Here is a 26,802-nt window from a genome sequence, read left to right as displayed (position 1 = left end):
AAAAAAGGAACCAGATAAAGACGGTTTCCTTCTAAATATGTATTCCTCCATATTAAGTGGTACTTCTCATCATTTATTTAATGTATTATCTTAATAGTTATCACAATATCGAACAGAGTGTAATTGTATTTCGCTGTACAATATTTAACCTTACATCTGCATTACTTATAGACTGGTCCAACAACATAACCGGCACTATTTCACTCCAGTTTCATTTCCATTAATTGTATTTATAATATGTTGTATTGTTGGAGGAGCTCGGGACCTGAGGTTTTCAATAACTACACTAGCTACTGTGGGCTACACCTTTGGGCCATTTGGCATCATTACTTCTGTGTGTGTGTGTGTGTGTGTGTGTGGGGGGGGGGGGTGCACTTACAAAATGTAGTTAATTGTTTACACTCTCTATGAGAGGAAGACTTCTGCACATCTTCAGTGTTAGTGTTACAGTGCTTTTTGTATTTTCTCAGTCAGTCTGATAAGTTTTGTTTTGCAGAATTCACCAAAATAAAAAGAGATGGGGCTTTTATTCTGAAGGACTCGAAGCAGGAAGTGATGCAGAATACTCTAGAAGATATTGAAGTGAATGGGGTGGGCTGCAGTGTGTGTGAGGACTGTATTTCAAAAGTGCGTGTGAGGAGTGTGTGCAGTTTAATCCTCAGAGGACTCCATCATGATGAAGCAGCTTCCTCTTCTTCTTCTCTTCAGTCTCCTGACTGGAAACTCGTCTGCCTGCACACACGGTGAGAAAACAGTCATTGCTTCATTTTTGTAATTTAATTGAATAGCTACGGTATTTGTGTGCAGTGTGATTTGCAGTACATCTCTTAAAGAAACATCAAGAGTTCTCATTATGATTACTGTTTTCATTATGGATCAAATACTCTCATCACAATCATGCAACCTGTATAAAAGCTGTCCTGAACATGGTGCTGACTTCTGGTAAATCCACCCTTCAGATGTGGTTCTCATCTTTGATTCTCCTCCCAAAGATATTCCGATGAAGCATGACTTCATGCATGTAGGGCTTTGGGAGATTTACTTTAGAAATGTATTCTGTTACAACTCCTACTTCAGGGTTGCCAACTTTGGGTTCCTGGCTGGAGTGAGATTTTGATATCATGGGTTTAATTACACATATGCGCACTTAATGACTCTATCCTGTTCGTAGCAGGACCTTTACATAACAGGTTATCTTACTCTTATCATGTGTTCAAACATATTCACCGACTTTGATAAGTGCACTATGCAAACCCACCTCTCCTTCAGTGGAGTTCGCCGTCGACTGATGGAAAGCCTGGAGGTAAGGATTCTGCGTTTGCGCAATACGGGGGGGGGCACTGTCAACTCTGCACTGTGAATAACCAACCAAAAACGATCGCAGGTTCCATCTTGTTTTTGGCGTGAGAATAGTTTGGGCAACTTGAGATTGAGAGTGAAAGCATGTGTCTGATGCCAGATGCCTGAGAGTTGGCAACCCCGAGGTCCTACTTACCTGTACACGTTTAATCATAAAGTAATGTAACCTGATTACTTTCAGGAGAAAACAAATATCAATAAGATATTTAGGATCAGAAATGATTTGATTTAAAGGAAAACCTGCCTTTCATGGAGCAGATTCAGGCTGAACACCAGCACTGAAACACATGAGCACATACTACAGTTTACAGAAGCAGGAAGAGGATCTGAGCTGACAGGAAATGCTCCGTTTCAGTTTAACACACACAGTTAATCTCACACACACTATTTTATGAACATATAGGTTCACCTGCTGAATTACAAACAGAACAAATGAACCAAAGAGAGAGAAAACCATGAAGCAGATTCAGGCAGTAGGAGTATAGATTCACTCTGAAAGTATGAGAGAACAGAACAGCTGACAGAGGAGAGAGGACACCTGATCCTTTACAACAAACACTAGATATTCTCTTTAGGGTTTCACTAAGTAGTCATTTACCAGTAATCGCACATTTTCAGAAATATAACAGTAACCATGAACCTGTAAGGGAATACAGTTAGCTTTTGCTGTATCCTCAATACGAAATCCCTTACATGTAGTCTGTTACTCACTCAGCCTGTTCTTGATATAGATTGTATTTTGGAGGATTCATCGTATCATTGAACAACTACAGTGCTCTCAGTCGATCCTAAATGTTGATGAACCTCAAACCTGAATCCATAAGGAAGTCAAAGTGAGGTTTTGGGTTTCTTAGGAGAATATCTGTGTGCACTTTCTTTGGGGAAAAACCAACATTTTCCCATCTCACTTTTTACTTTTCATCTGTTGAAGTGAGAAAAGTAAACATACCATTCAAGATGTATTTGCATTTAAGTTTATACAGCTGTGGGTTTAAAATATGCATAACAATTATGGTATGGTCCAAAATACTCATGATTGGTGCAGACAGTGTAAGCATACTGTGTGTGTACCTGACTCTCTCTCCACCCTGAAGCCTCAGCAGGTGAACACACTGATGAACACATGATTTTCTCTTCCAGCTGTCAGCAGAGTGATTGCCACAGAAGGGACAGATGCTATTTTACCCTGCTCCCCCAGCACCAGAGAAAACCTTGAAAAAGAATGGTTTGACTGGAAGAAGGTCGGTCAGGGAGGAGAGACTCTGCACAATGTCTTCAGTTATGATGAAACTGGTGCTCGTTATGAGCATTATATAGGTCAGAGTGATCAGTTTATAGGACGAGTCTCACATTTCCAAACTGAACTGAAACATGGAAACGCCTCAATCATCATCAGGAAGACGAAGGTGATCGACAGTGGAAACTACACCTGTGTGTTTCCACGTCTGAAGCCTCAGTCAAGAATTCTGCATTCATCTCCTTGTTGGTGAGTACTCTCATAAAACAGTTGTTTCTGTAAAACGCCTCATTATGTACTTTAAATCTGCAGCATTTATTTTTTTCCTGTGTCCATCCCTAAATAAACAGACAAACTGTTGGATGACCATCAATAATATTAAAGAACATTCTTCTCATCTTACTGTCCAGCAGACCCTGAATATCCCAAAATGTTTCCCTATTTCTGTAAGGATTGCACCAACAAGCTCAATCTGAGCCGGGTGCTTCTTTTTAGTTTAATATAGTAAATAAATCTGTTATGTACGACATGTTTCAGTGGGAAGCTGATAATAACACACTCCTGTTTTTTTGCCTTTCAGATCCTATCTTAAAGGACAGATCAGAGGAAAACGTCCAAGGTGAGTCCTGGTGGTGATGACGTCACTCTACCTCTCAGGCCTGATATTCAAAACACTTTATTCCTCATTCTGTTGAACAAATGGAGATCATTCCTGCTGTCAAAAATGTAAAAGTATAAACTATACATCACTTACATAAAGTTGGAGATATATAGCTGATGTTTTATGTGTCTTGGGTTTGTAATTAAGAGTGACTCTATTTATTACTGTGCTTTTATACTGTGGTTTGCACTATTTAATTAACTAATCTATGAATAAGTACAACAAAAACATTGTGATTTAACAGAGATTACTGCATTAACACACATGATTGTGATCATTTAGATTTTACATGATTTTCATTTTCCAGGACACTTTATCATCCATCCTGACATCATTTATTTTAGCATGTTTCATTAATACCCTAATTTGTAGAAATGAGGGTATTAATTAAAAACACTTTGTTTCTGCGTATTCTAAACGTATTTGCTATTTCCCTGCAATAATATGTAACAAAACTCAATGAAAGAACCCAAACTACACGGCCGTCTTCCATAATTAAAACAATAGCATAGTAAATTTGAACAGAACTGGCCGTCACAGCATACGTGGTTCTCCAATTCAGCAAACATTCTGGAGGAAGAGTTAAAAAGGGGTTTAAATATCATATTCCATCCAGAAATATGAACACAGCCTATTCTGTGCTTTTCTGATTCTCAGAGCCGAACTGTACTCTGCATTTACAAACTAGTTAAATAATCCTAGACACATCTGTTCCATTTATACCTTATTTTTGGACTTCCTTTAAGGTGCAGAGTCAAATAGCTAGCTGCTGTGTGAATAGCAGGACTTTGATGTGTTTTCCTCTCTCCTTCACACAGGGTTTGTTGACTTCATGATACAATAACATGTTCATTATTGGGATCATAGTTAAATGTACTGGAACACATTACTGAGAGAGGTTCTACACTCTAAATATATCACAGTCGAGTCCAACAGCACCACTGACTGACCTCAATGATATACATATGTTTTAACCAGAGCGTCATCTGTAGACGGAGACCTGGAATACAAAACAGACATATATGACTGTATCAACTATACTATCACACCTGGAGGAAGGTGAACTCAATGTCTGACCTGTCACAGACAACACATTTCCTCTGATTTCATTTCAGGATGAATAGTTTATCAAATAAATGCAGCGTTAAAGTGAAAGAACGTCTTCTCTGTAAACGTGCTTCTGTCCTGAGTCAGAAATACTGTCTGCAGATTTACTAACGCTCTAATCTTTAACTGTATCTGAACATCAGTCACGTGTTCGTATGTTGAAGTGTTTTACCGTGTTCTATGTAGTATGTATGATTTCTATCTCCTGAGGAGCTGCAGGATGCAGTCAGAACAAATGTCCTCACAGGGACAATAAAGGTCATCTTAAAGCTGCGTTCAGGATTCACGCTGAACAGCTCTGAGCTGACGCTGGGTTTCTGTTGTTGAGCGCTGAGCACAAATTACAATCATTTCAACTTTGACCTCGTTAACGCTGACCTCTCCATGCACAGCCAATCAGAAGACAGCTGTGCTGAGCGCATCAAGCTAGCAGAGGAGTTAACTCAGCAAAGAGCGAATCATGTGACTGCAGATTAATAGTTACCAAACTTTAAGTAGAAGTGTTAGAAATATGAGAGACTGTCAGAGAATGATGGGATGGGAAGAGACTTATATTGAGAGAGCTTCCTGTGTTTTTCGTTCATCTGATACATGATCTTATAACCATTGTCAAGACAAGAGATGAGCAAAAAACATCCAAATATTACTTTTATAAAGCTGTTATCTATCTATCTCACAGGTGCAGCTTCAAAACCATATGTCACAATTCTTGAGGAAACAAAGGACTGGTCGCTGCTTCAGTGTGAAGTTCATGGAGCTTCTCCTAAACCTCTCCTCCAGTGGAAGGACAGTTCTGGAAACATCCTCCCTGCTGACGAGCCTCAGGTCTCAGAAAGAGGAGGCAGCTACGACGTGATCCTCAACGCTACTGTCAAAACTACAGGCCGCTATCACTGTGTAGCGACACAGGAGGAGACCAAGCATCAGACTAACCCTACACACATCTTTGTGTCTCTCGGTGGTGAGAGTCTCCCATTGTATTAAATATCATTTGTTTTGTGTAATGGAAAAATATTTTCAGACTGAACACAGAGTGAGTTTACTCTCAGCTCCAGGCGTTGTGATGGAGACCTCTGCAGGAGTTCAACTGGTTTCAAACTGACTGAAACTTTACTCTGAAACTCTGGAGAGTCTGGAGGAGAGAATAAAGAGCTGCAGTTTGTAGGTAACATACACACACTCTGTAGAAACCCTCCAACAGGTGAACTCTCAGGTTAAAGGGGACTAACATGGACTCTGTGTTCAGTCTGAATTCAGCTTCTTTAGAAACATGTCGGTCATTGATCTCTGAGACGTCCTCCTCACTGAGCTGCAGTCGGGGGGGAGGACGTCTGTACTGAGGAGGAGGAGCAGACCTCTCTGTAGAAACACTGAAAGTACACATGATTAAAGTATTACAAGTGTTATAAAATGAGTCATATTTTGAAGATGATCACATCTTTGAGTGTGTATAATCAAAGTGACTATTGATAGATGCAATACCGTGTAGAATATTTCCTCCTGATATGAAGTTACATTTAAAGTAAACCAACATGCTCTGTGTAAAGTGTGTGTAAGATCAGAGTGAACCTCTCAGAGGAGAGAGCTTCAGTCTGACGATGAAATGTATTTCCTTTTACTTTAGTGACACTTACTCTTTGTCTTCTTTTCCAGGGGCCTCCACTGCACGGGTCGGGGTTGTGCTGCTGTTCTCGCTGCTGCTGTCGTCCTCGCTGTACTTGTAGTCAAGCTTTGAATCAAAAGTGAGTTTAGACAAAGTCATTTTGGGTTTATAGAAGTCTTATTAAAGTGATTGCAATATGTTTGTGTGTACATGGTATGAAACAGAAATAAATTGTCTAACCGCAATCCTGCTTCATCGTCCAGGCCTCAGATCAGTCTGGATTTCTTAAACATGTATCGTTTTCTTTCCAGCAGGAAATGAGAATAGACCCCGAAATGGCGCTCGTTCACAGCAGGACCAGAAAGCCTGTGAAGAACATCTTCCCCGTGAGGTCTCAATGAAGCTCTTTCTAATGCTTCTTATTTTGCTGATTTTCTGGATATTCTGTTAATATTTGCAGAACTTTTGGAAGAAAGCCTGAATTTCACTGGAGTGACTGCGAGTGTTGAGGTTATAAACAACAGTTCTTAAAGGATGTGGAGACGGGCAGAATCTCTCTGATCTGAAGCCTGCTGTCCCGCTGTAACACTCTGAAGCTAAAGGGAAATATAATGGCACTTCTTTTATATTTGTATTGACATTGTTTGTTAGGAGCTTGTTGTGTGTGATTTAATAAAGCTGTAATCCAAAGTCTGTCAGCTGAAGGATGAGCTCTGTTCCTGTGATGAGGAACTGCTCCTCTGAAAGCTCCTTGATGTTCTCTGATGCTCTGCAGGGTTTCTGTGCTTCATTTAAACTCACCCATTTATATCCAGATGTTTCAATAAAGCATGGAGTCCAGCTGTGTGTTCACACTGATATTTCGAGTCTTATTGATTAAGTGTTGATGGAGAGATGCAACACATCTGTAAACAGGTCTGTGCAAACTTCCCTGCTTTGGGACGCCCCCGGGCTGACCAAGACGGTAATCAAACTCACCCCTCAGACTACGACGTCACGCGCAGCGCGCTTCCGGAAGTGGTGTTGAGTGAACGGGTCGCTGTGTTCTGCTATTGTGCGTTTATGAGTCCGTAAGTGTTGGTGTCTGTTGTTTCATCATATCGTCACAAAGGCACATTTACATATTGTTTCCATGACTACGGCAGGAGCGTGTTGCTGTAAGTGTGACTTCCTGTTCAAATATCAGTGGATCACTTCCTGTTTGCTGCGACTGCTTATTGTATTGTACTCTGTACCTGTGATTGTAATGATGATCCAGGGGTGTGATATTGCAGTAAACTCTAAACTGTGATGCCCTCATCAGCCGTCATTAACTCGTGTTATTAACCTGCACTTGCTCCGGTCAGGTGAGCCCTCCCGCGGGCATTTCCGGTGTGGTTTTTAAACCGTTCAGCTGACTGTTTCAGGACTCATGTGTGCGGACTGTTCCAAGCAGGAAGTCGTTGCACACTGTTTACAGTGCTGTTTATAATCACTAGGTATTAATGCTGTCATTACCCTGTTTGCACTGTTACCTGCTTCAACATCTGTACTAACTTTGGAACTGTGGAACAATAAAGTTTGGTTAAAGACACCCCCAGGTTTGCTGCCATCTGACTGAAGATTTAGGCCCGCCTTGAGTACAGCCAGGACTCCATCTATTTCACAGGTGGTTTATCACATAATAATAAAGTGTATTTATAGCACCTCAGATACAAGAGATTAAGTGCTCACAGAAAAGGAACGTTTAACACATTTACACAAGTTAATTTACTAAAAGTAGTGTACATATATTTATGGGCTGTTTTTCTGAAGAAGCCACTCTGATGAGGGGGTCAGGTCCTGCAGGGGGGGGGGGGGGGGTAACTCTGTTCTTATTCAAGGCTGAAGTGACCTTAAGGAAGTGAGAGCCAGTTTTAATCTTCCTTAATCTCACTTTCACCTTTACCAGAGTAACAGGTATGACAGAACAGAGTAGTTCCAATATACGTCGACGGTATGCGTGTCTTAACTGAATGAACGTTTCAAGTAAAGTACTTGAGTTTAAGACAGTTCTTTTTTATAAGTTATATGAACACAATACATACTGAAACATGGTGGCAGCGACACGAATCCAGCCCTGGAGAACAGCGTCCGAAAGCACTACGAGGATTGAGTGAGGGCTCGCGAGAGGGAGATAAGAACATGAGCCGAGTGGCAGCGCTACGCACGTGTGGACATGGAGAATGCAATCAAACCTCTGGATGATGCTAACCTGTCACATGCGTGGAAAAGATGGAAGGAGGAATTGTGCTTGTACATGGATCAGTCTATGGAAGACAGATGATGGCTACAAAGTAAAACTGCTGTACCGGATGGAGAGAAAGGAAGAGAAGTGTGTGAAGAGTTGGAAGAAAGGAGGAAGAATGTACGTTCATGAAGTATTGGTAGCATCGGAGGCATTTTGTGATCCTAAGAAAAATGAAACTATTGAAAGATACAATTTATTTCCAAGAAGTCAGGGCCAAGAAGAGAGTTTGGAGAAATATCGAACAGAACGGAGAACGTTAGCAGCAACGTGCAACTTTGGCATTATTACAGACTCTCTAATCACAGATAAGATAGTGTGTGGAACCTGGGATTCACAGCTGAGAGAACGACTCCTCAGAGAAACACATCTTACATTAGATACATACAACTCTGGAGGGCTTCAGAGTTTCCCAGAACCAAAGTCATAGAGGCATAAATGTGCAGTGTTACAAAAAGAGAGAGGAAGAAAAACAGAAGCAGCATTCAGTGTAAAGTCTGTGGCCGGAGACATGAAAGGAAAAGGAGAGATGCCCTGCATGGGGACAGAAGTGTGGAAAACATAATCACTTTGCTAATGTGTGCAAGAACTCAGGAGCTGTAAAGACAACACAGGTGTTTGCTGTAGAGAATGCAACTTTCCCACCGATCCAAACCTCAGCCGCCGTATCATCACCAGAACTCCTTCCATGGATCATATCATTCCGGTTCTTCAACAACTCCATCGGCTCCCCGTTAAATACCACATCGACTTTAAGATGTTGCTCCTCACCTTCAAGGCCCTTCTCACTCTTGCACCTCCATATCTCTCTGAACTCCTTCACACCTACACTCCCCCTCGTGCTCTCCGATCCTCCTCTGCCTTCCAACTCACTGTACAGGTCTTCTGCCCGCTTGACCACCATGGGGTCAAGAGCCTTCAGCCACTCTGCCCCCCGTCCCTGGAACTCTCTCCCACAAGACATCCGCAATATGGACTCACTCTCAACCTTCAAATCCTGCCTGAAAACCCACCTTTTAAACGGGCCTACTCCGAACCAGAATTACTCTAAACTGATTGTTGTTTTTAAGTCTTTGTAAGGTGTCCTTGAGAGCTTTGAAAGGCGCCCATAAATAAAATGTATTATTATTATTATTATTACAGAGCAGTAAGACAGCGGAGAAGATGTGATGTGCATGAGTCTGGGATGCGGTACTGAGGCTGTGAACACACTTAATAGTCAAACAGACTCAAAGGGACCAATATATCCAGACATGCAGGTAAAAAAGCAGCGTGTCAGATTTCAGGTGGACTGTGCTGCAACATGTAATGTTATTCCAGAAAGTATAAAGGTGTCCAACTGCAGCAGAAAGTTAATCATGTGTAATTCACTGAAGCCCCTTGGAAAGTTCACACAGACGGAGTTTAATCCACGAAACAAGAAACCTTACAGGCTTGAGTTTGTGGTTGTCAAGCAGAAGAAGCTTAACCCTATCCAATGAAGATCTGCAAGTGAAGAAATGCAGTTGATAACAGCCCCACAACATCCTGACTGTGGGAAAGGAGCTTGGACAGAGGAGCAGATTAAAAAAGAATACTCAGATGTGTTTCAAGGGGATGGGCTCCTGGAGGGAAGGTTAAAGCTTGAAGTGGATCCAGCGGTAGAACCAGTTAAGCCACCAAAGAGAAGGGTGCCAGTTGCTTTATATAATCCACTAAAGGAGGAACTTGCAAGTTTACAGGAGAGAGGGATCATAATGCCAGTGGAAAGGAGCACTGACTGGATCAGCAGCCTGCTGACAATAAGGAAGCCCACAGGAAACTGAGAAATCTCATGGACCCTAAGCCCTGAACAGAGCACTCAAGAGAAGCCGTCACCCATTACCAATTATTGAAGACACGCTGCCTGACCTGAACACGGCACGTGTGTTCTCAGTGTGCGATGTAAGAGATGGTTTCTGGCATGTGGAGCTGGAGGAAGAATCCAGTTACCTCACTACCTTTGCCACACCTTTTGGCCGCTACAGTTGGTTATGTATTCCAATAGCAATAAGCCCGGCCCCCAAGATATTCCAAAGAAAGCTGGATCAGACATTGGTGGGGTTACCAGGAATCAAGATAATTGCAGATGACATCCTGATTGTGGGGGAAGGAAAGACAGATGATGAAGCTTTGAAAGACCATGAAAGGAAGCTGGAAATGCTGCTGCAGAGATGCAGAGAGTGAAATATGAAGCTCAATCCAAAGAAGCTACAACTGAGGCGCACAGAGGTGCCATACATGGGGCATCTCTTAACCTCAGAGGGGCTAAAGGTGGACCCAGCTTAAGTGGTGGCAATCCAAGAAATGCCCCAGCCCCGGCATGGTCAACTATGTGGCCAAATTCTGTGAACACCTGTCTGAAATATGTGAACCTCTGCGAGAGCTGACCCACAGGGATGTGATATGGGAGTGGGCAGAGCGATATGAATGACCTGAGAAGAGCACGTGAGTGTGTATACTGGCAAGGCATGAATGCACAACTAAAAACATACATGGAACAGTGTAGCACATGCAGTGCATGGGGAGTAAAGCAGCAAAAAGAGACTCTGAGAACACATGAGACTCCAAAGCGTCCCTGGGAAAAGATAGGAACCCGCCTGTTTATGTTTAATGACAGGGACGGCTTGATAACTGTGGATTATCTACTTCTGGGAGGTAGATCGTCTGGAGAATACAAAGTCTAAAACAATGATTCGGAAACTGAAAGCTTACTTTGCCAGATATGAAATTCCAGATGTTGTGTTTTCAGACAATGGCCCTCAATACACACGGAGGAGTTCAGGAACTTCAGCAGCTCATGGGACTTCAGACACAAACCGTCCTCTCCAGGATACCCGCCGAGCAATGGAAAAGTGGAATTGGCTGTCAAAACAGCCAAAAGGCTATTTCCACTGCAAGGTACAGACTGCAGCCCAGCAGTGATGCTCATGGGGAGACGAACCAAAACACTTCTGCTTATGAGTGAGGCGCTGTTGAGGCCAACGGCAAGCAGACGGAATGAGGGCCTCAGAGAGAGTGAAATGAGACAAAGTGAACACTACAGCTCAACTGCAAAAGATTTACCTGAACTGCACAGAGGGGACAGGGTGCGAATCGAACCACTCACTGGGTGAAAGCAGTGGTGGAACAAAGCAACAGTCATTCAACCTGTAGAGCAAAGGTCCTATGAAGTAGTGACGGAGGAGGGTCGGGTCTTGAGAAGAAACAGGAGACATGTCAGGATGACCGAGGAACGAGATGATGACGTCACAGCAGGGGAAGCAGCTTATGCTGAGCTGAATGGTGAGCCTGACAATGTGTGGTGCACCAGGCAAGAGCGGCAGCTGTGGAGTTAGAGCCGACAGTATGTGTGTCTTAACTGAATGAACGTTTCAAGTAAAGTGCTTCAGTTTGAGGCAGCGTGTGTCTTCATTATAAGTTATATTAACAAAATACATATTGAAACAAGAATAACCTCTGAACTCCGTCCTTGGAAATAATCAGTTTAAAGTCTGTGTTGATTTACAGCTATCGGATGTTGGCTGGTAGCCATTTGGCATCATTAAGTGTGTGTACGTGGATGTGTAGGCGTAGGTGTGTGTGTGTGTGTGTGTGTCCGTTGGCTTGGGTGTGTCTGTGGGCATGTGTGTGTGTGGGCATAGGTGTGTGTGTGTGTGTGTGTGTGTGTGTGTTGGCTTGGGTGTGCGTGTGGGCATGTCTTTTGCACTCTTATAAAATGTAGTTAATTGTTGACATGTGAGAAAAAGACTTCTACACTTCTTGGGAACTAGGGAACGCCTTAAGCTAAATTTCTGGTGAGACGGGTGAATATGTGGCTGAATTGCAGTGTTTTATAAAGAATACAAGATAGAATCAGAGGATGAAACCCTCTTTATTAGTCACATACATGCACACAGCAGAGCACACACAGTGAAATTTGACCTCTGCATTTAACCCATCCTAGTACTAAGAGCAGTGGGCAGCTATTGTGCAGCACCCAGGGAGCAATGGGGGGGGGGGGGGGGGTTGGAGGGGTCTGGTGCCTTGCTCAAGGGCACCACAGCAGGGCCTAGGAGGTGAACTGGGAGCTCTCCAAGTAACAGTCCACTTTCCATATTTCAAGTTTGTTCGGGGACTTGAACCGGCAACCCTACGATTCCCAGTCCAAGCCCCTACTGACTGAGCCACTGCTGGACTTGAAAATTGAAAATGCACATCTGCAGTGTTACAGTGCTTTCTGTATAATATGGAAAGTGGACTGCTACTTGGAGAGGTCCCAGTTCACCTCCTAGGCCCTGCTGTGGTGCCCTTGAGCAAGGCACCGGACACCTCCAATCCCCCCTCCCCATTGCTCCCCGGGCGCTGCACAATAGCTGCCCACTGCTCCTAGTACTAGGATGGGTTAAATGCAGAGGACCAATTTCACTGTGTGTGCTCTGCTGTGTGCATGTATGTGACAAATAAAGAGGGTTTCATTTCATTCGTATTCAGTCAGTCTGCTAAGTTTTGTTTTTCCAGAATTCACCAAATAAAAAGAGGATGGGGTTTTATTCTGAAGGGCTCGAAGCAGGAAGTGATGCAGAATACTCTAGAGGACTTTTTTGCGCAACTGAGAGATGAAGTGATTGGGGCGGAGTGTGTGTGAGGAGTGCGTGTGAGGAGTGTGTGCAGTTTTAATCCTCAGAGGACTCCATCATGATGAAGCAGCTTCCTCTTCTTCTTCTCTTCAGTCTCCTGACTGGAAAATTGTCTGCCTGCACACACGGTGAGAAAACAGTCATTGCTTCATTTTTGTAATTTAATTGAATAGCAACGGGGGGTGGGGGTGGGGGGGTGTACTTCTGAATCATTCTCAGTATTTGTGTGCAGTGTGATTTGCAGTACATCTCTTAAAGAAACATCAAGAGTTCTCATTATGATTATTGTTTTCATTATGGATCAAATACTCTCATCACAATCATGCAACCTGTATAAAAGCTGTCCTGAACATGGTGCTGACTTCTGGAGGTAACGATTTGCGCAGCGAAATGGGGGGGGGGGGGGGGGGGGGGGGGGGGGGGGGGGGGGGGGGGGGGGGGTTCATGAAAAACCCAACAAAACGATCGCGGGTCCCTTTGTTTTGGCGTAAAAATTTTTGGGGCAACTCGGTTTGAGAGTGAAGTTTTTGACCCCGTCCCTGAGAGTTGGAAACCCCCCGAGGTCCTATTACTGTAACGTTTAATCATAAAGTAAGTAACCGATTCTTTCAGGGAAAACAAATTCAAAAAGTATTTGGTCAGAAATGATTTGTTTTTAAAGGAAAACCTCCCTTTCATGGACAGTTTTCAGGCAAACACCAGACTGAAACCATGAGCACATATCCATTTTTACGAAGCAGGAAGAGGATTGAGCTGCGGGAAAAAGCCCCGTTTCAGTTTAACACACAAGTTTTTAAAAAATCTAAAAACAAACCCCCAATTTTAGAAATATAGGTTTTCACTGTGAATTACAAAAAAACAGAACCAAAGAGGAAAAACCTGAGCGATTAGGCAGTGGGGAGAAGATTCACCGGAAAATATTTAGGAAAAAACAGAAAAAGGAAAGAGGACAACCTGTCCTTTAAAACGAAAAAATAGATTTCTCTTTGGGTTTTTCCTGTAGTTTTTTACCATAATCGAAAAATTTTTTTCAAAAATATAACGTAACCTAAACCCTGTAAGGGATACAGAGCTTTTCTGATCCGCGTTACCTCCAGCCTGTTTTGATAAAAGGGTTTTTGGGGGATTCATCTATTTTTGAAAAAACCAGTGGTTAGTCGACCCTAAATTTATAACCTAAACCCAAAAAACCCCAAAAGGGAAGTCAAAGTGAGGTTTTTGGCTTTTAAAAAATATTGTGGAAAAATTTTTTTTCTTTTCATCTGTTCAAATCCATTTCAAAATTTTGCATTTAATTTTTTATACCTGGTTTTAAAATGCAAACAATTTGGTTTATGGTAAAATATAAAAATTGGTGGAAAATTTTTAAGCATATTGGTGTCCTACTCTTTTTTTCCACCCTAAACCTCGAGGTAACAATGATGAAAAAATGAAATTTTTTCCAGCTGTACAAATTTCCCAAGAAAACAGATGTTTATTTTCCCTGTCCCAGACCGAGTGACCTCCAAGATAAACGTTTTACTGGAAAAGGGTTTTCGGTAGGGGGAGAGATTTGAGAAGTTTCATGAGTTTCTGCTGTTTTTTTTTACCCTTTTAATTAGGTCAGAGTGATCATTTTTAAAAGATCTAATTTCAAACTAGTGAAACCCCAAGGAACCCTCCTTCACAGGAAGACAAAGGTGTCGAAGTGGGCTAAAAACCTTTTGGTGGTTCCAGGGGAAAACCCGTAAGAATTCTGCCTTTTGCATTGTTGGGGTAATTATAAAACGTTAGCTTATTATTACAGAATTACAAGCCCATGTCAAAATTGAGAAATTTTTTTTCTGGTTAAATTTTTTCCCTGTTTTTGTCTGTTTGGGTAAAGGGTTTTCATTAAAAAAATTTTATTTAAAAAAATCCCGAGCATTTTCTGTAAGGAGGGACAGAAACCCAATCTCCTGGTGTTTTTTTAAGTTTAATTTTAAACAAATTAGGGGTAAAAATTTTTTGGGGGGAAAAGTTGATTTAAAATGAAAATTCCCCCTTCTTTTTTCCCTTTAACCTTTAAGGACGATGGGAAAAAAACCCCCCCAAGGGAGTCTTTACCCTGAAGACAAAGAAACTTTATCAAATGGGGGAATTTTAAACAGTAAAAGGGGAAAAATTTGAGTATTGACGAAAGATTTCTAAAACTAATTTGAATTGTGCTTCTGCCAAAAAAAACAATTTTTGTTGTCAGTTTTATTTTACCATTTATGAAGCAAGGGGTTCGCCAAAGGGGCCCTTTTTTAAAAAATAATCAAGAAATAAATGCAGCTTAAATCACTTAAAATGTCTTTCATTTGGTTCTAATGTTTTGTTTTTATAAAAGGTGTTTCTAAAATGAACCCTTCCTTTTTTGGGAAAATGAGAAGAATAATAAAAAACCTGTCAGTTAAGCCACCGTTAAAACTATTTTTTTCTTGTTTATTGGTTGTAATTTTGTGTTTTGTTTTTGGAGTTTGTTAAAGGGGTTATTTTGTGAGTTGTGTCTTCATTTAAACCAAAAGAGATCAACAAAACCCCATGTAAATAAATCAACGTTATTGATATTTTTTGTCATCCCCTTTTTCCAGGTGCTCTCCGACCCATCTCCCCTCATTAAAGGGAAAACAAAGGATGGTCTCTGCGCATGTTGGTTCGAGGGCTTTTCCCCCTAAAGTAGAGGGGAAAAGGACATTTTGGGAAAATCCTTTGCTGCGGGCCTCAGGTCTCAGGAAGGGGAGGCAGCTCGCCTATTCAAAAACTATGTCCCCAAAACAGAAATCGTGTGGGTTTACTAGGAGGAGATAACATCGCATGGGGATGATCGTGTTTCATGGGGGGGTAAGTTTATGTGTTTTTGATGACGTTTAGCTGTTTTTTTTTTCTAAAGTGGAAATTTCAGGGGAAAAATAAGTGGTATCCAAAGTTTAAAAAATTTTCAAAATGGGGAAAAACCCCCCCCTCAACAATCGCATTTTAAAAATTGAGAGGTGCCCCCCTAAAGTAAACTTGATCAAACACCCGAGACTTAGGAGAGGTTTTTAAGCCTGTTTTTATATTTATAACCTTTTTTTCCGTGTATAAATAACACTGTTGTTTGCAGGGTCCAAATTATGTAGTAGACCCCATTTTGTCCCCCTCGCTGAACCTTCAGTAAAAAATATGGAATATTCCTTTAAAACCTTAATCCCTGACTTGCATTTTCGAGAAATTTCCCTTTAAAAAATGATTACTTTTGTATTAGAAAAACCTGGAAGTTTAAAAGGAGGCGGAAAACCGGTTCAGGGAGGTTTGATCAAAAAAACCCCAAAAGATTTAACATTCACAACCCTTTAATATCAGAAAATCCCTAATACCAGAGTTCAGTACGGCTGTGAGTTTAAATCAACCGGAATAAACGGTGGAGGAAGGTGAACCCTGTTTGACTGTCCCAAAACAACCATTTCCCCTTTATTTTTTCAGGAGAATGTTATCAAATAAAAGCGCGTTAAGTGAAAGACGTCTTTCTGTAAACGGCTTCTGTCCCGAGTCAGAAATACGTCTGCAGATTTTCGACGTTAAACTTAAAAAAAATTTATCTGAACATCGCAGTGTTCATATGTTAAGTGTTTTTTTCCCCTGTTTATGTAGTTGTATGTTTCTACTCCCGAGGACTGCAGGGGTGGAGTCAGAACAAGTCCCAAGGAAAAAAAGGTCATCTTAAAGCGTTTTCAGGATTCGCGTGAAACTCTGAGTGCGCTGGGTTTTTGTTGTTGAGCGCTGGCACAAATTAAAAATATTTTTTAACTTTGACCCCCGTTACGTGAATCCCCTGCCAGCCCAAACAGAAGACAGCTGTGCTAGGATCAGCTAGCAGGGATAATCAGCAAAAGAGCAATCTGTGGAGCGTTAATAGTTCCCAATTAAGTGTTGAAATATGAGGACTGTCGAGAATTGGGGTGGGGAAAAGTTTGTTGAGAGAGTTTCCCGTGTTTTTTTTATTTTAACTGCCCCGGCCAAACAAAAAGTCCCCCTGGGGGGGCAGTGAAAAACTGGAGTTGTGCAGTGGGTCTGGGTTTGGTTCCAAGGCCCAAAGAATGAGGTCATGCTCCTAAAAATAAGGCCCCGGGTTTTTCTCCATGTTTTTTCCTGTGGAGGGGCAGTTCCCAAAAGGGCAAAGCCCGGATCTTCGGGTCGATTGTGAATGAGGGTTCAGGGGCAGAGATATTTAAAATGGATTGGCCCCCCCCGAGTCCGACCCCGAAGGAGAATCTTTGGGATGTGCCGGGGGAAAATTTGCCCGTGGTCGAATCTTCCCCTCTCAATACAAGTCAAAGAAAGGAAAACCAAAAAAAAGTTGAACGTTGCAGAAACTCGTGGAAACGAGGGCACAGAGAATGGCGTAACAAACTAAAAGGGGCCCAAAGGATCTAGAGTGGCCTTTTTTTTGGCCGGGGGGTGTTAATTATGAAATAACCATTCTAAAAAAAGAATATTAAAAACTTCAAAATTTCTTTTTTAAAGCGTTTAAAACTATTGTTTCCCTTATGTTCCAGGTGCAGCTACAAAACCATATGTCACAATTTTGATCAAACAAAGGACTGGCCCCCCTTCATTGGGGAAGTTAGGGTTTCTCCAAACCCCCCTTCCCTGAAGGACAGTTTGGAAACTCCCCCCGGACGAGCCTCAGGGTTTAGAGAGGGAGGCGCAGACTGACCCCAACGACTGTCCAAAAAAAAGGCGGGAACCCCTGTGTAGCAACACGGAGGAGATCAAGATAGACTAAACCCACACCCTCTTTGTGTCCCGCGGTGGTGAGGTTCCCTTTATTAAATATCTTTTTGGGTTGTTTGATTTATAAATGGTTTTAGATGAAACAGAGGAGTTTACTTCGTGCGGCGTTGTGATGGAGCCTTGCGGGTTTTAATGGTTTCAAACTATTTAACTTTATTTTAAATCTGGATCCTTTAGATGGCCGAGAGGGAGCAAGACTGAGAGAGAATAAAGAGCTGCGTTTGTAGGAAAAAATGAGAGAGTTGTTCCAGAAAAAACCAAAATTAAACCACACACACCCCCACCCACACACACACACACCACACACACACACACACAACACACAACAATGTAAAACCCCCACAGGTTTAATTTCAGGTTAAAGGGGGCCACGGGCTCTGGGGTTAGTCTGAAAAAGCCTTTTGAAACTGTCGGTCATTTTCTCGAGATGTCCTTCCCCTTTACTGCGCGGGGGGGGGGTGTCTGTATGAGGAGGGGGAGAGACCTCTCTGAGAAAAAGAAAAATAACATATTAAAGTATTACAGTGTTAAAAAATGAGTCTTTTTGAAAAATGATACACTTTGGTGTGTTAATAAAGTGATATTGATAATGCAATACCAGTAGAATATTTCCTCCTGTTGAAGTTACTTTAAAGTAAACCAACTGCTCTGTGAAAAAAGTGTGTAAGTAGGTGAAACCCTTTAGAGGAGAGGCTTCAGTTTTCGTGAAAAAGTATTCCTTTTACTTTAGTGACCTTACTCTTTTCTTCTTTTCCCGGGGCCCCCACGCACGGGTGGGGTGGTGCTGTGTTTCCCCTGTGCTTCGTCCCCCTTTTATTGTGTCAAGCTTTGAATCAAAAATGGTTTTTGACAAAATCTTTTGGGGGTTTAAAGAAGCTTTTTAAAGTGATTGAATTGTTTTTGGACATTGGGGATGAAACAGAAATAAAAATTTTCTAAAAGCAACTGTTTATGTCCCGGCCCCAGATCATTTGGGTTTCTTTAAAGTATGTTTTTTTCCCAAAAAGGAATGGAAAAGACCCCCAAAAAGGCGCTCGTTACCAGGACCGAAAGCCTTGAAAAACTCTTCCCCCTGGGTTCAATGAAGCTCTTTCTAAGTTTTTATTTTGCTGTTTTCTGGTATTCGTTAATATTTGCAAATTTTGGAAAAAAGTGAATTCATGGAGTGGGTGCGGGGTTTAGGTTTTAACCCCAGTTTTAAAGGATGGGAGGGGCAGAACTCTCTGTTGAAACTCTGTCCGCTGTAAAACCCCGAAAGTAAGGGGAAAAAAAATGGCCCCTTTTATTTTGTATTGACTTGTTTGTTAGGAGCTTGTTGTGTTTGGGGATTTTTAAAGTTAATCAAGTTGTCAGCTGGTGACCTCTGTTTCTGTAGAGGAATGTCCCTGAAAAATCCTTGATTTCCTTGATGCTCGCAGGGGGTTTTGTGTTCATTTAAACTCACCCTTTTTATCCAGTGTTTCAATAAAACAGGAGTCCAGTGTGTGTTCACACGTTTCATTCTATATTTCACATTTATGTCACTTTAATGAAAGCTTTTATACTCGTTCTGTTTATTATTTGTGAGTATTTTAAGTCTTTATTCAGTACGTGTTGGTGGAGAGATGCAACACATCTGTAAACAGGTAGTTCAACACATAATAAAGTGTATTTATAGAACTCTAGATACAAGAGATTAAGCTCAGAGTGCTCACAGAAAAGGAAAGTAGAACACATTTACACAAGTTAATTTACTAAAACTAGTGTACATATTTTATGGCTGCTTTTCTCTAATAAAGGGGCCAGGTCCTGCAAGGGGGGGGGGGGGGGGGGGTGAAGTGACCTTAAAGAAGTAAGAGCCAGTTTTAATGTTCCTTAATCTCACTTTCACCTTTACCACAGTAACAGGTATGACAGGACTCTGACAGAGGAACAGCTGAACTCCTTCCTTGGAAATAATCAGTTTAAAGTCTGTTGATTTACAGCTATCGGATGTTGGCTGGTAGCCATTTGGCATCATTACTGCAGTGTACGTGTGCGTGGGTGTGTGTGTGGGTCGGTGTGCACACTTACTAAATGTAGTTCATTGTAAACACTCTTGAAAAAATGTGAGTAAGACTTCTACACTTCTTGGGAACATTTTAAACTAAATGTGATTTTATTCTGGAGAAATTGTACCGGAAGTGTTGCTGCTGATAAAGTAAACTGCAGGTGAGTACAGGTGAGATACTGCAGTGAATATGTGGTTAATTGCAGTGTTTTATATAATGCACTTCTTCAGTGTTAGTGTTACAGTGCTTTTTCTATTTTCTCAGTCAGTCTGATAAGTTTTGTTTTGCAGAATTCACCAAAATAAAAAGAGGATGGGGGCTTTTATTCTGAAGGACTCGAAGCAGGAAGTGATGCAGAATACTCTAGAAGACTTTTTTTTCCTTGCGCAATTGAGAGATGATGGGATTGGGAAGTGACTGGGTTGAGTCAAAGTGTGTGTGAGGAGTGTGTGCAGTGTAATCCTCAGGACTCCAACATGATGAAGCAGCTTCCTCTTCTTCTCTTCAGTCCTCCTGACTGGAAGCTCGTATGCCTGCACACACGGTGAGAAAACACTCTCTCATTGACACAACGTTACGTCATTATTGTAATTTAATCTAAAGGGCTGAAAAAACATGCAGAACTCTGGAATATTAAATAGCATTAGGTTGTTTTTTATTAGTCTCAGGGAAATACAATATCTAAAGTAACACACCATCAGGAGGCCTATGAGGAAATGGAGCGCCCATTGGTACATGATTATAACCTGATGCATATAATAATTAAGATGTCTAAAGGGTCTCTTCTTATAAATCTAAGCCATAAATAATGTTCAGTATTTATTTAGCTTTTTTTCTTATTTGAATAGGCCTTCAGTTATTTGCATTTTATTGCTGGTTCTCTCATAAAAACATGTCTTAATTCAACAACATGTATGGATCTAATTCAAATGAATAGATTATTCAGCTGAGACTCAGTGCTTTAGTTTTCCACTAGGATTCAATTTGATATACTTTCTACTAAAATGGGAGATAGAGAAATCATACATATGACATCAGAAAGTATTGCTATGAATAGGAAGATGAATAATCCTTCATCACAAAATATTAAACTTGATCGATGTTGAACCTTGCATTCATCCCTTGTGTTCAATATATTCACATTTTTATGTACGGGTAATATTTATTTTTCCCAGGTTCAGGTGTTAACTACAGGCTTGTAAAATGAATCTGAATGTTTTTGGGACCTGCTCAATGTTTTGAACCAGCTCTGATTTGACCTAAAGCCACCACCGCTAAGCTAAAGGCGGCTAATGACATATTAAAGTGTAAAGGTTGTATATCATATAGAACATACATACAGTATTGCACACACAGGTGAAACTGGTCCTCTGCATTTAACCCATCCTACCTTGCAGTGGCAGCTATTGTGCAGCGCCCGGGAAGCAATGGGGAGGGGGGAATGGAGGTGTCTGGTGCCTTGCTCAAGGACACCACAGGAGGTGAACTGGGACCTCTCAAGTAGCAGTCCACCATATTTCCATATTTTCAAGTCTGTTCGGGAATTGAACCGTGACCCTACGGTGCCCAGTCCAAGCCCCTACTGACTGAGCCACTGCTGGACAAAAAATTCTCTGCATTTGACCCATCCTATTGTTAGGAGCAGTGGGCTGCCATTATGTAAGGCGCCCGGGGAGCGGTGTAGGGAACGGTGCCTTGCCCAGGGACACCACGGTAACACTAAGTAACAACTTGGTCTTTCGGGGCCTTGAACTGGTGACCTATCCAGTTCCCAGGCAAAACCCTTATGGACTTTGCCACCACCGCCCATATCTTCTGAGGCGGCGGTGGTGAAGTCTAAAGGGACTCTGCTTGGCAACTGGAAGGTCAGTCCCCGAAAGACCAGGTGCAACCAAGGTGTTCCAGGGCAAGGGACCGTTGCTGTCAGCAGGTGAACACTCTGATGAACACATGATTTTCTCTTCCAGCTGTCAGCAGAGTGATTGCCACAGAAGGGACAGATGCAGTGTTACCCTGCTCCCCCAGCACCAGAGTGAACCTCCAAGATAAACTGTTTGACTGGAAGAAGGTCGGTCAGGGAGGAGAGACTCTGCAGGAAGTCTTCATGTATGATTCTGCTGTTTATTATGAGCGTAATTCAGGTCAGAGTGAGCAGTTTAAAGGACGAGTCTCACACTTTCAAACTGAGCTGAAACAAGGAAACGCCTCCATCATCATCAGGAAGACGAAGGTGATCGACAGTGGAAGCTACACCTGTGTGTTTCCACGTCTGCAGCCTCGTCAAGAATTCTGCATTGAGCTCATTGTTGGTGAGTATTCTCATAAAACAGTTAGCCTTATTATATACAGATATATACAAGCCTCATGTTCATTAAATCTGCAGCATTTCTTTTTCCTGTGTGAAATTATTTCCTGCTTTGTCTCTTTGTGGATTATCATCAGTAATATTCATTATTCTAAACATCCCGCAGACACTATTTCTGTAAGGACTGACACAGACAAGCTCAATCTGAGCCTGGTGCTTCTTTTCAAGTTAATATATTAAACAAATTAGTTGTATAACAAGTTTCTGTGGACAGCTGATAATATCACACATGAAATGTAACACACCTCTCTTTTTTTGCCTTTCAGATCCTATCTTAACCTCTTGAGGCTTATCACAGCTATACACATGTATGCCTCTTTATATGCACCAGTTTGAACCATTTAATTTTCCAACACCTTAGTAAACTAACATATATCCATTGCATCACTGTAAAGTAATCCCTAAGCTTTCATGCAGTGTGTTAGTCTTCCTTGTAGCACTAACACAGGTATCGTGTTGTAGGACTTCATGGAAAAACTAAGACATTTGTTGATATTCTCCTTTTATTTCATATTTTAAGTACAGTAAATCAGTCATAATAAGGGCCATCAGGCTGATATTTACAGGATATATACCTTAACGTGTCTTTAATGTCTGTACAAAATGTTAAGTTGATTGACAGAAGTGGCTCTGAGATATTTTAGAAAGTGCAGTACAGATCACCTCCAGCAGAGGACTCTATAGCTCTCTAAAACTTATTTAAAGTTACCAAATAATTATTACAAATCTCTTTTTAATTATGAAAAAATAACCCTAACTGTTAGATCTAACCATGAAATATGTTGTTATCATTATAAATGAATATCCACATATTTATAATCATTAAATCCTGCCTCCATGAACATATAAATGCAGTTTCTCTGTTATGTGGGTCTCCTACTGCCACAGACAGTCCAGCTACCTTCACTTCCATATATGGTCAGGCAGGTAATATAAGCTGCTACAAGCTCACCGTGTTTTCAGAATGCTGGCTTACCATTGGATCAAAGTAGCTGTCAATAAGAAACTCATTGCCCGCGCATCCAGGAGCTTCGCCTGTGATTGGCTGGTTGAGTTAAAGGCCCTTAGTGACGTCACTTTTAGTTCGTAGAAAGATGCGGATTGGTTCATTTTGTTTGGGGGCGTTTACTGATTTCAGAGATACTGAACATCATTGGTTTAATGTTTTGTCAATATTTTAAATTGACAGAAAAAACTTATTTTGAAAGTTTGACGAGCGGCGCTAAAACTGAAGGAGGGACACAAACTGCTGTTATTCACTATATTTTTACTGCCGCTTACACTTAAACGAGGTGAAGTGAATCGGTGGACTTTTCTTCTTTGAAACGAGCCTCCTTGTGTCTACAATTATGTGTTTTTGGAGCTTTTAAAACATTTTAACCACGACAAGATAGAATAGCTGGTAAGAAGCTAACGGTTTACTGCCGTAAAGTAAGACGCGACCGTTTACTTTTCGTAAATTCCCTAATTCCGTCGTTAAATTCGTTGAAAAGACGAACATTTAGGTTTAAAACGCTGTATTATATGTCTGTACTAACTTCTAGAGTAATATTAAATAATGTAGTTTATTTCTTTATTCGTTTTTAATGTAAATCTCGGGTCGTCTGCAACCTCTGCGCTTTATAACGTTAACTGTCAGAAAAATAAAAGGTGAGTCTGGATTTTCACCACATCGCTCTCTACGTCACAGGTCTGATGTTCCAAAAACCGTTACTCCTCACTGTGTTCATAAATGGAGATTATTCCTCTGTGTTTTAGTTACCTGTATGTCTCAAACACAGATCAGATATATAAAGAAGTTTAGTATTGATTTAGGTGACATCACTTTACTTCTTTACAATAATGTTTTACACGGTTTCCTTTAAAGTTGTGCTTGTCACACAAAAAGTAAGCACAAATTAAAAGGGTATCCAAAAGTCTTCAGTGTCATGATACAAGTCAGAGTAAGTTCTTTTGGTGGTGAAAAGTTATCAATTTTTAATCGTTTGAAATATTTCCAGCCTATTTCAAAACAAGTCTCAGATGTGTTTATGTTGTGATACATTTCTATCTCTTCTATCTCTTCCGGCTCAAATATATACATATATACACCCAGAGAGGGGGTGAACAAAAACAAAATATAGTATTTCTTATCCTGTAATTGTATACTAGACAAGTTATTGTTTATGCTGTGTTCACAGGTGCATCACCAGAACCATATGTCACAATTCTTGAGGAATCAAAGGACCGGTCTCTGCTGCAGTGTCTGGTTCGAGGAGCTTTTCCAGAACCTAAAGTAGAGTGGTGGGATAGTTCTGGAAACATCCTCCCTGCTGCAGAGCCTCATGTCTCTAAAGCAGGAGACAGCTACGACGTGATCCTCCAAACTACTGTCACCAAAACAGACAACTACAGCTGTGTAGCGACACAGGAGGAGATCAACCATCAGACTAAACCTGCACACATCTATGTGCATCTCAATGGTGAGGTATCATTTGAATTGCTTATGTGTTATTTGTTTTGGTAATAATATTCACTGTGCGTTCAAACTTCACTTTTAGGAGCATGTAGATTAACTATGATTATATTTGCTGTACATGACGTGCAGTCACTCTGAGGGTTAATGCTTTTTGAGTGTTTCAGATCGATTGCTCACTGAGAAGTGCAGCTTGACACTTTTACTCCTTTTATTTCTGCCTCCTGGTGATGCTGTTCTCCTGAAAATAACTAATATCTAAGATGTACAGACGTGTTTTTGATTATGACGAGATATAATACTACAAATGATGGACTGAATCCTTTATTCACAGAAAAGTAAAATCTCTATAGGCATCATAAATTACACACATCATGGTGGTACAGGTGTACCTAATGAAGTGACCACTGAAGGGATCCACTGCTGACCAATCAAATACATTTTTATAAAACATTTGTACTTCAGTGTATTAAGAAACAGTCTAATTACAATAACTTCAACCTGCCTCTGGGGTAAACACTGAATCAGTAGAAATATGGAATATATCTTTAAGTCTCAAACCCCGAATATATTTGGGAATTCCTTTTAAAATGAATATTGTTTTCTTATCAGGAGAACCTGTTGTGGTGTCCCCTAAGGCTTTAAAATATACCTGAATACATTTCTGGAAGTCTCTCAAAGGAGACGAATCAAGTGGATTCAGATGAATTTTAATGCAGAAAACCCAAAATCCTCAATATTCACCACCTTATTAATACATAGTTCATCCCATAATATCCAGGAGTGTGTTTCAGTACGAGCTGTTAGTAAATGTCAGACGTCCTCTCTGCACACAGAGGGAATTCCTGCTGAGAAATCAAGGGTTAACTCAACCTGGAATATAAGACAGACATATATGACTGTATCAACTATTCTATCAGACGTGGAGGAAGGTGAACTCAATGTCTGACCTGTCACAGACAACACATTTCCTCTGATTTCATTTCAGGATGAATAGTTGATCAAATAAATGCAGCGTTAAAGTGAAAGAACGTCTTCTCTGTAAACGTGCTTCTGTCCTGAGTCAGAAATACTGTCTGCAGATTTACTAACGCTCTAATCTTTAACTGTATCTGAACATCAGTCACGTGTTCATATGTTAAAGTGTTTTACCGTGTTCTATGTAGTATGTATGATTTCTATCTCCTGAGGAGCTGCAGGATGGAGTCAGAACAAATGTCCTCACAGGGACAATAAAGGTCATCTTAAAGCTGCGTTCAGGATTCACGCTGAACAGCTCTGAGCTGACGCTGGGTTTCTGTTGTTGAGCGCTGAGCACAAATTACAATCATTTCAACTTTGACCTCGTTAACGCTGACCTCTCCATGCACAGCCAATCAGAAGACAGCTGTGCTGAGCGCATCAAGCTAGCAGAGGAGCTAACTCAGCAAAGAGCGAATCATGTGACTGCAGATTAATAGTTACCCAAACTTTAAGTAGAAGTGTTAGAAATATGAGGACTGTCAGAGAATGATGGGATGGGAAGAGACTTATGTTGAGAGAGCTTCCTGTGTTTATAGTTCATCTGATACATGATCTAATAACCATTCTCAAGAAAAGAGCCGAGTAAAAAACATCAAAATATTACTTTTATAAAGCTGTTATCATCTATTGTTTCTATTATGTTCACAGGTGCAGCAACAAAACCGCATGTCACCATACTTAAAACAGAAGATGGGCTGAAGGTTCAGTGTGAGATTCTTGGAGCTTCTCCTAAACCTCTCCTCCAGTGGAAGGACAGTTCTGGAAACATCGTCCCTGCTGCAGAACCTCAGGTCTCAGAGAGAGGAGGCAGCTACGACCTGATCCTCCAAACTACTGTCACCAAAACAGACAACTACCACTGTGTGGTTACTCAGGAGGAGATCAACCATCGCACTGAGGCTGAGATTTATGTGTCTGCTCAATGGTGAGAATCTTCCTGCATTTTATAAAATATCATTTACAAATCATTTAAAATGTGTCTTCAGAATGAACACAGTGAGTGAGTTTAATCTCAGCTGCAGGCGTTGTGATGGAGACCTCTGCAGGAGTTCAACTGGTTTCAAACTGAGTGAAACTTTACTCTGAAACTCTGAGACTCCTCTTCATGATGAGCAGAGAGGAGAGCAAGACTGAGAGAGTCTAGAGGAGAGAAGAAAGAGCTACAGTTTGTAGGAAACTAACACCACCTTCAGGTTCTCTCAGAGCTCCACTCCCTGACTCTGAGCAGAGGGAGGTTAGAGGAGTTAGAGGACAGGAGACATGGAGCAGTGTGCTGCAGCTCT

The 26,802-nt window shown here is 41.2% G+C and overlaps 2 protein-coding genes across 3 annotated transcripts; both read left to right on the top strand.

Annotated features, from left to right (window-relative positions):
* Window positions 1-558: 558 nt before the first annotated feature.
* LOC134883494 (butyrophilin-like protein 10) lies at window positions 559-26,702 on the top strand. 2 transcript variants are annotated; one of them, XM_063911876.1, is made up of 4 exons: window positions 559-743; window positions 21,644-21,985; window positions 24,222-24,503; window positions 26,168-26,702. In XM_063911876.1, exons 1-4 carry the CDS (start codon window positions 674-676, stop codon window positions 26,446-26,448), a joined length of 975 nt encoding a protein of 324 aa, XP_063767946.1. In that variant the 5' UTR covers window positions 559-673; the 3' UTR covers window positions 26,449-26,702. The 2 variants fall into 2 exon arrangements, with proteins under 2 accessions (XP_063767946.1, XP_063767945.1); XM_063911875.1 differs by lacking the exon at window positions 559-743 and adding an exon at window positions 12,688-12,998.
* LOC134882922 (butyrophilin-like protein 1) lies at window positions 927-6,825 on the top strand. The gene is made up of 6 exons (XM_063910950.1): window positions 927-942; window positions 2,500-2,676; window positions 3,177-3,215; window positions 5,044-5,325; window positions 6,018-6,106; window positions 6,282-6,825. Exons 1-5 carry the CDS (start codon window positions 927-929, stop codon window positions 6,086-6,088), a joined length of 585 nt encoding a protein of 194 aa, XP_063767020.1. The 3' UTR covers window positions 6,089-6,106; window positions 6,282-6,825.
* Window positions 26,703-26,802: the final 100 nt, after the last annotated feature.

The sequence above is a fragment of the Eleginops maclovinus genome, chromosome 20 (genome assembly GCF_036324505.1).
Source record: "Eleginops maclovinus isolate JMC-PN-2008 ecotype Puerto Natales chromosome 20, JC_Emac_rtc_rv5, whole genome shotgun sequence".
NCBI classification, from domain to species: Eukaryota; Metazoa; Chordata; class Actinopteri; order Perciformes; family Eleginopidae; genus Eleginops; species Eleginops maclovinus.
This window is presented reverse-complemented; position numbering and strand designations above follow the sequence as displayed.

Excerpts from the sequence above, each read along its gene's own strand:
- LOC134883494 (XM_063911876.1), top strand. The coding sequence starts at position 674 with ATGATGAAGCAGCTTCCTCTTCTTCTTCTCTTCAGTCTCCTGACTGGA. Across the intron at positions 21,986-24,221 it reads CTGCATTGAGCTCATTGTTG|GTGCATCACCAGAACCATAT; the intron begins GTGAGTATTCTC and ends CTGTGTTCACAG. Across the intron at positions 24,504-26,167 it reads CATCTATGTGCATCTCAATG|GTGCAGCAACAAAACCGCAT; the intron begins GTGAGGTATCAT and ends TTATGTTCACAG.
- LOC134882922 (XM_063910950.1), top strand. Across the intron at positions 2,677-3,176 it reads TCGTTATGAGCATTATATAG|ATCCTATCTTAAAGGACAGA; the intron begins GTCAGAGTGATC and ends TTTGCCTTTCAG. Across the intron at positions 5,326-6,017 it reads CATCTTTGTGTCTCTCGGTG|GGGCCTCCACTGCACGGGTC; the intron begins GTGAGAGTCTCC and ends CTTCTTTTCCAG.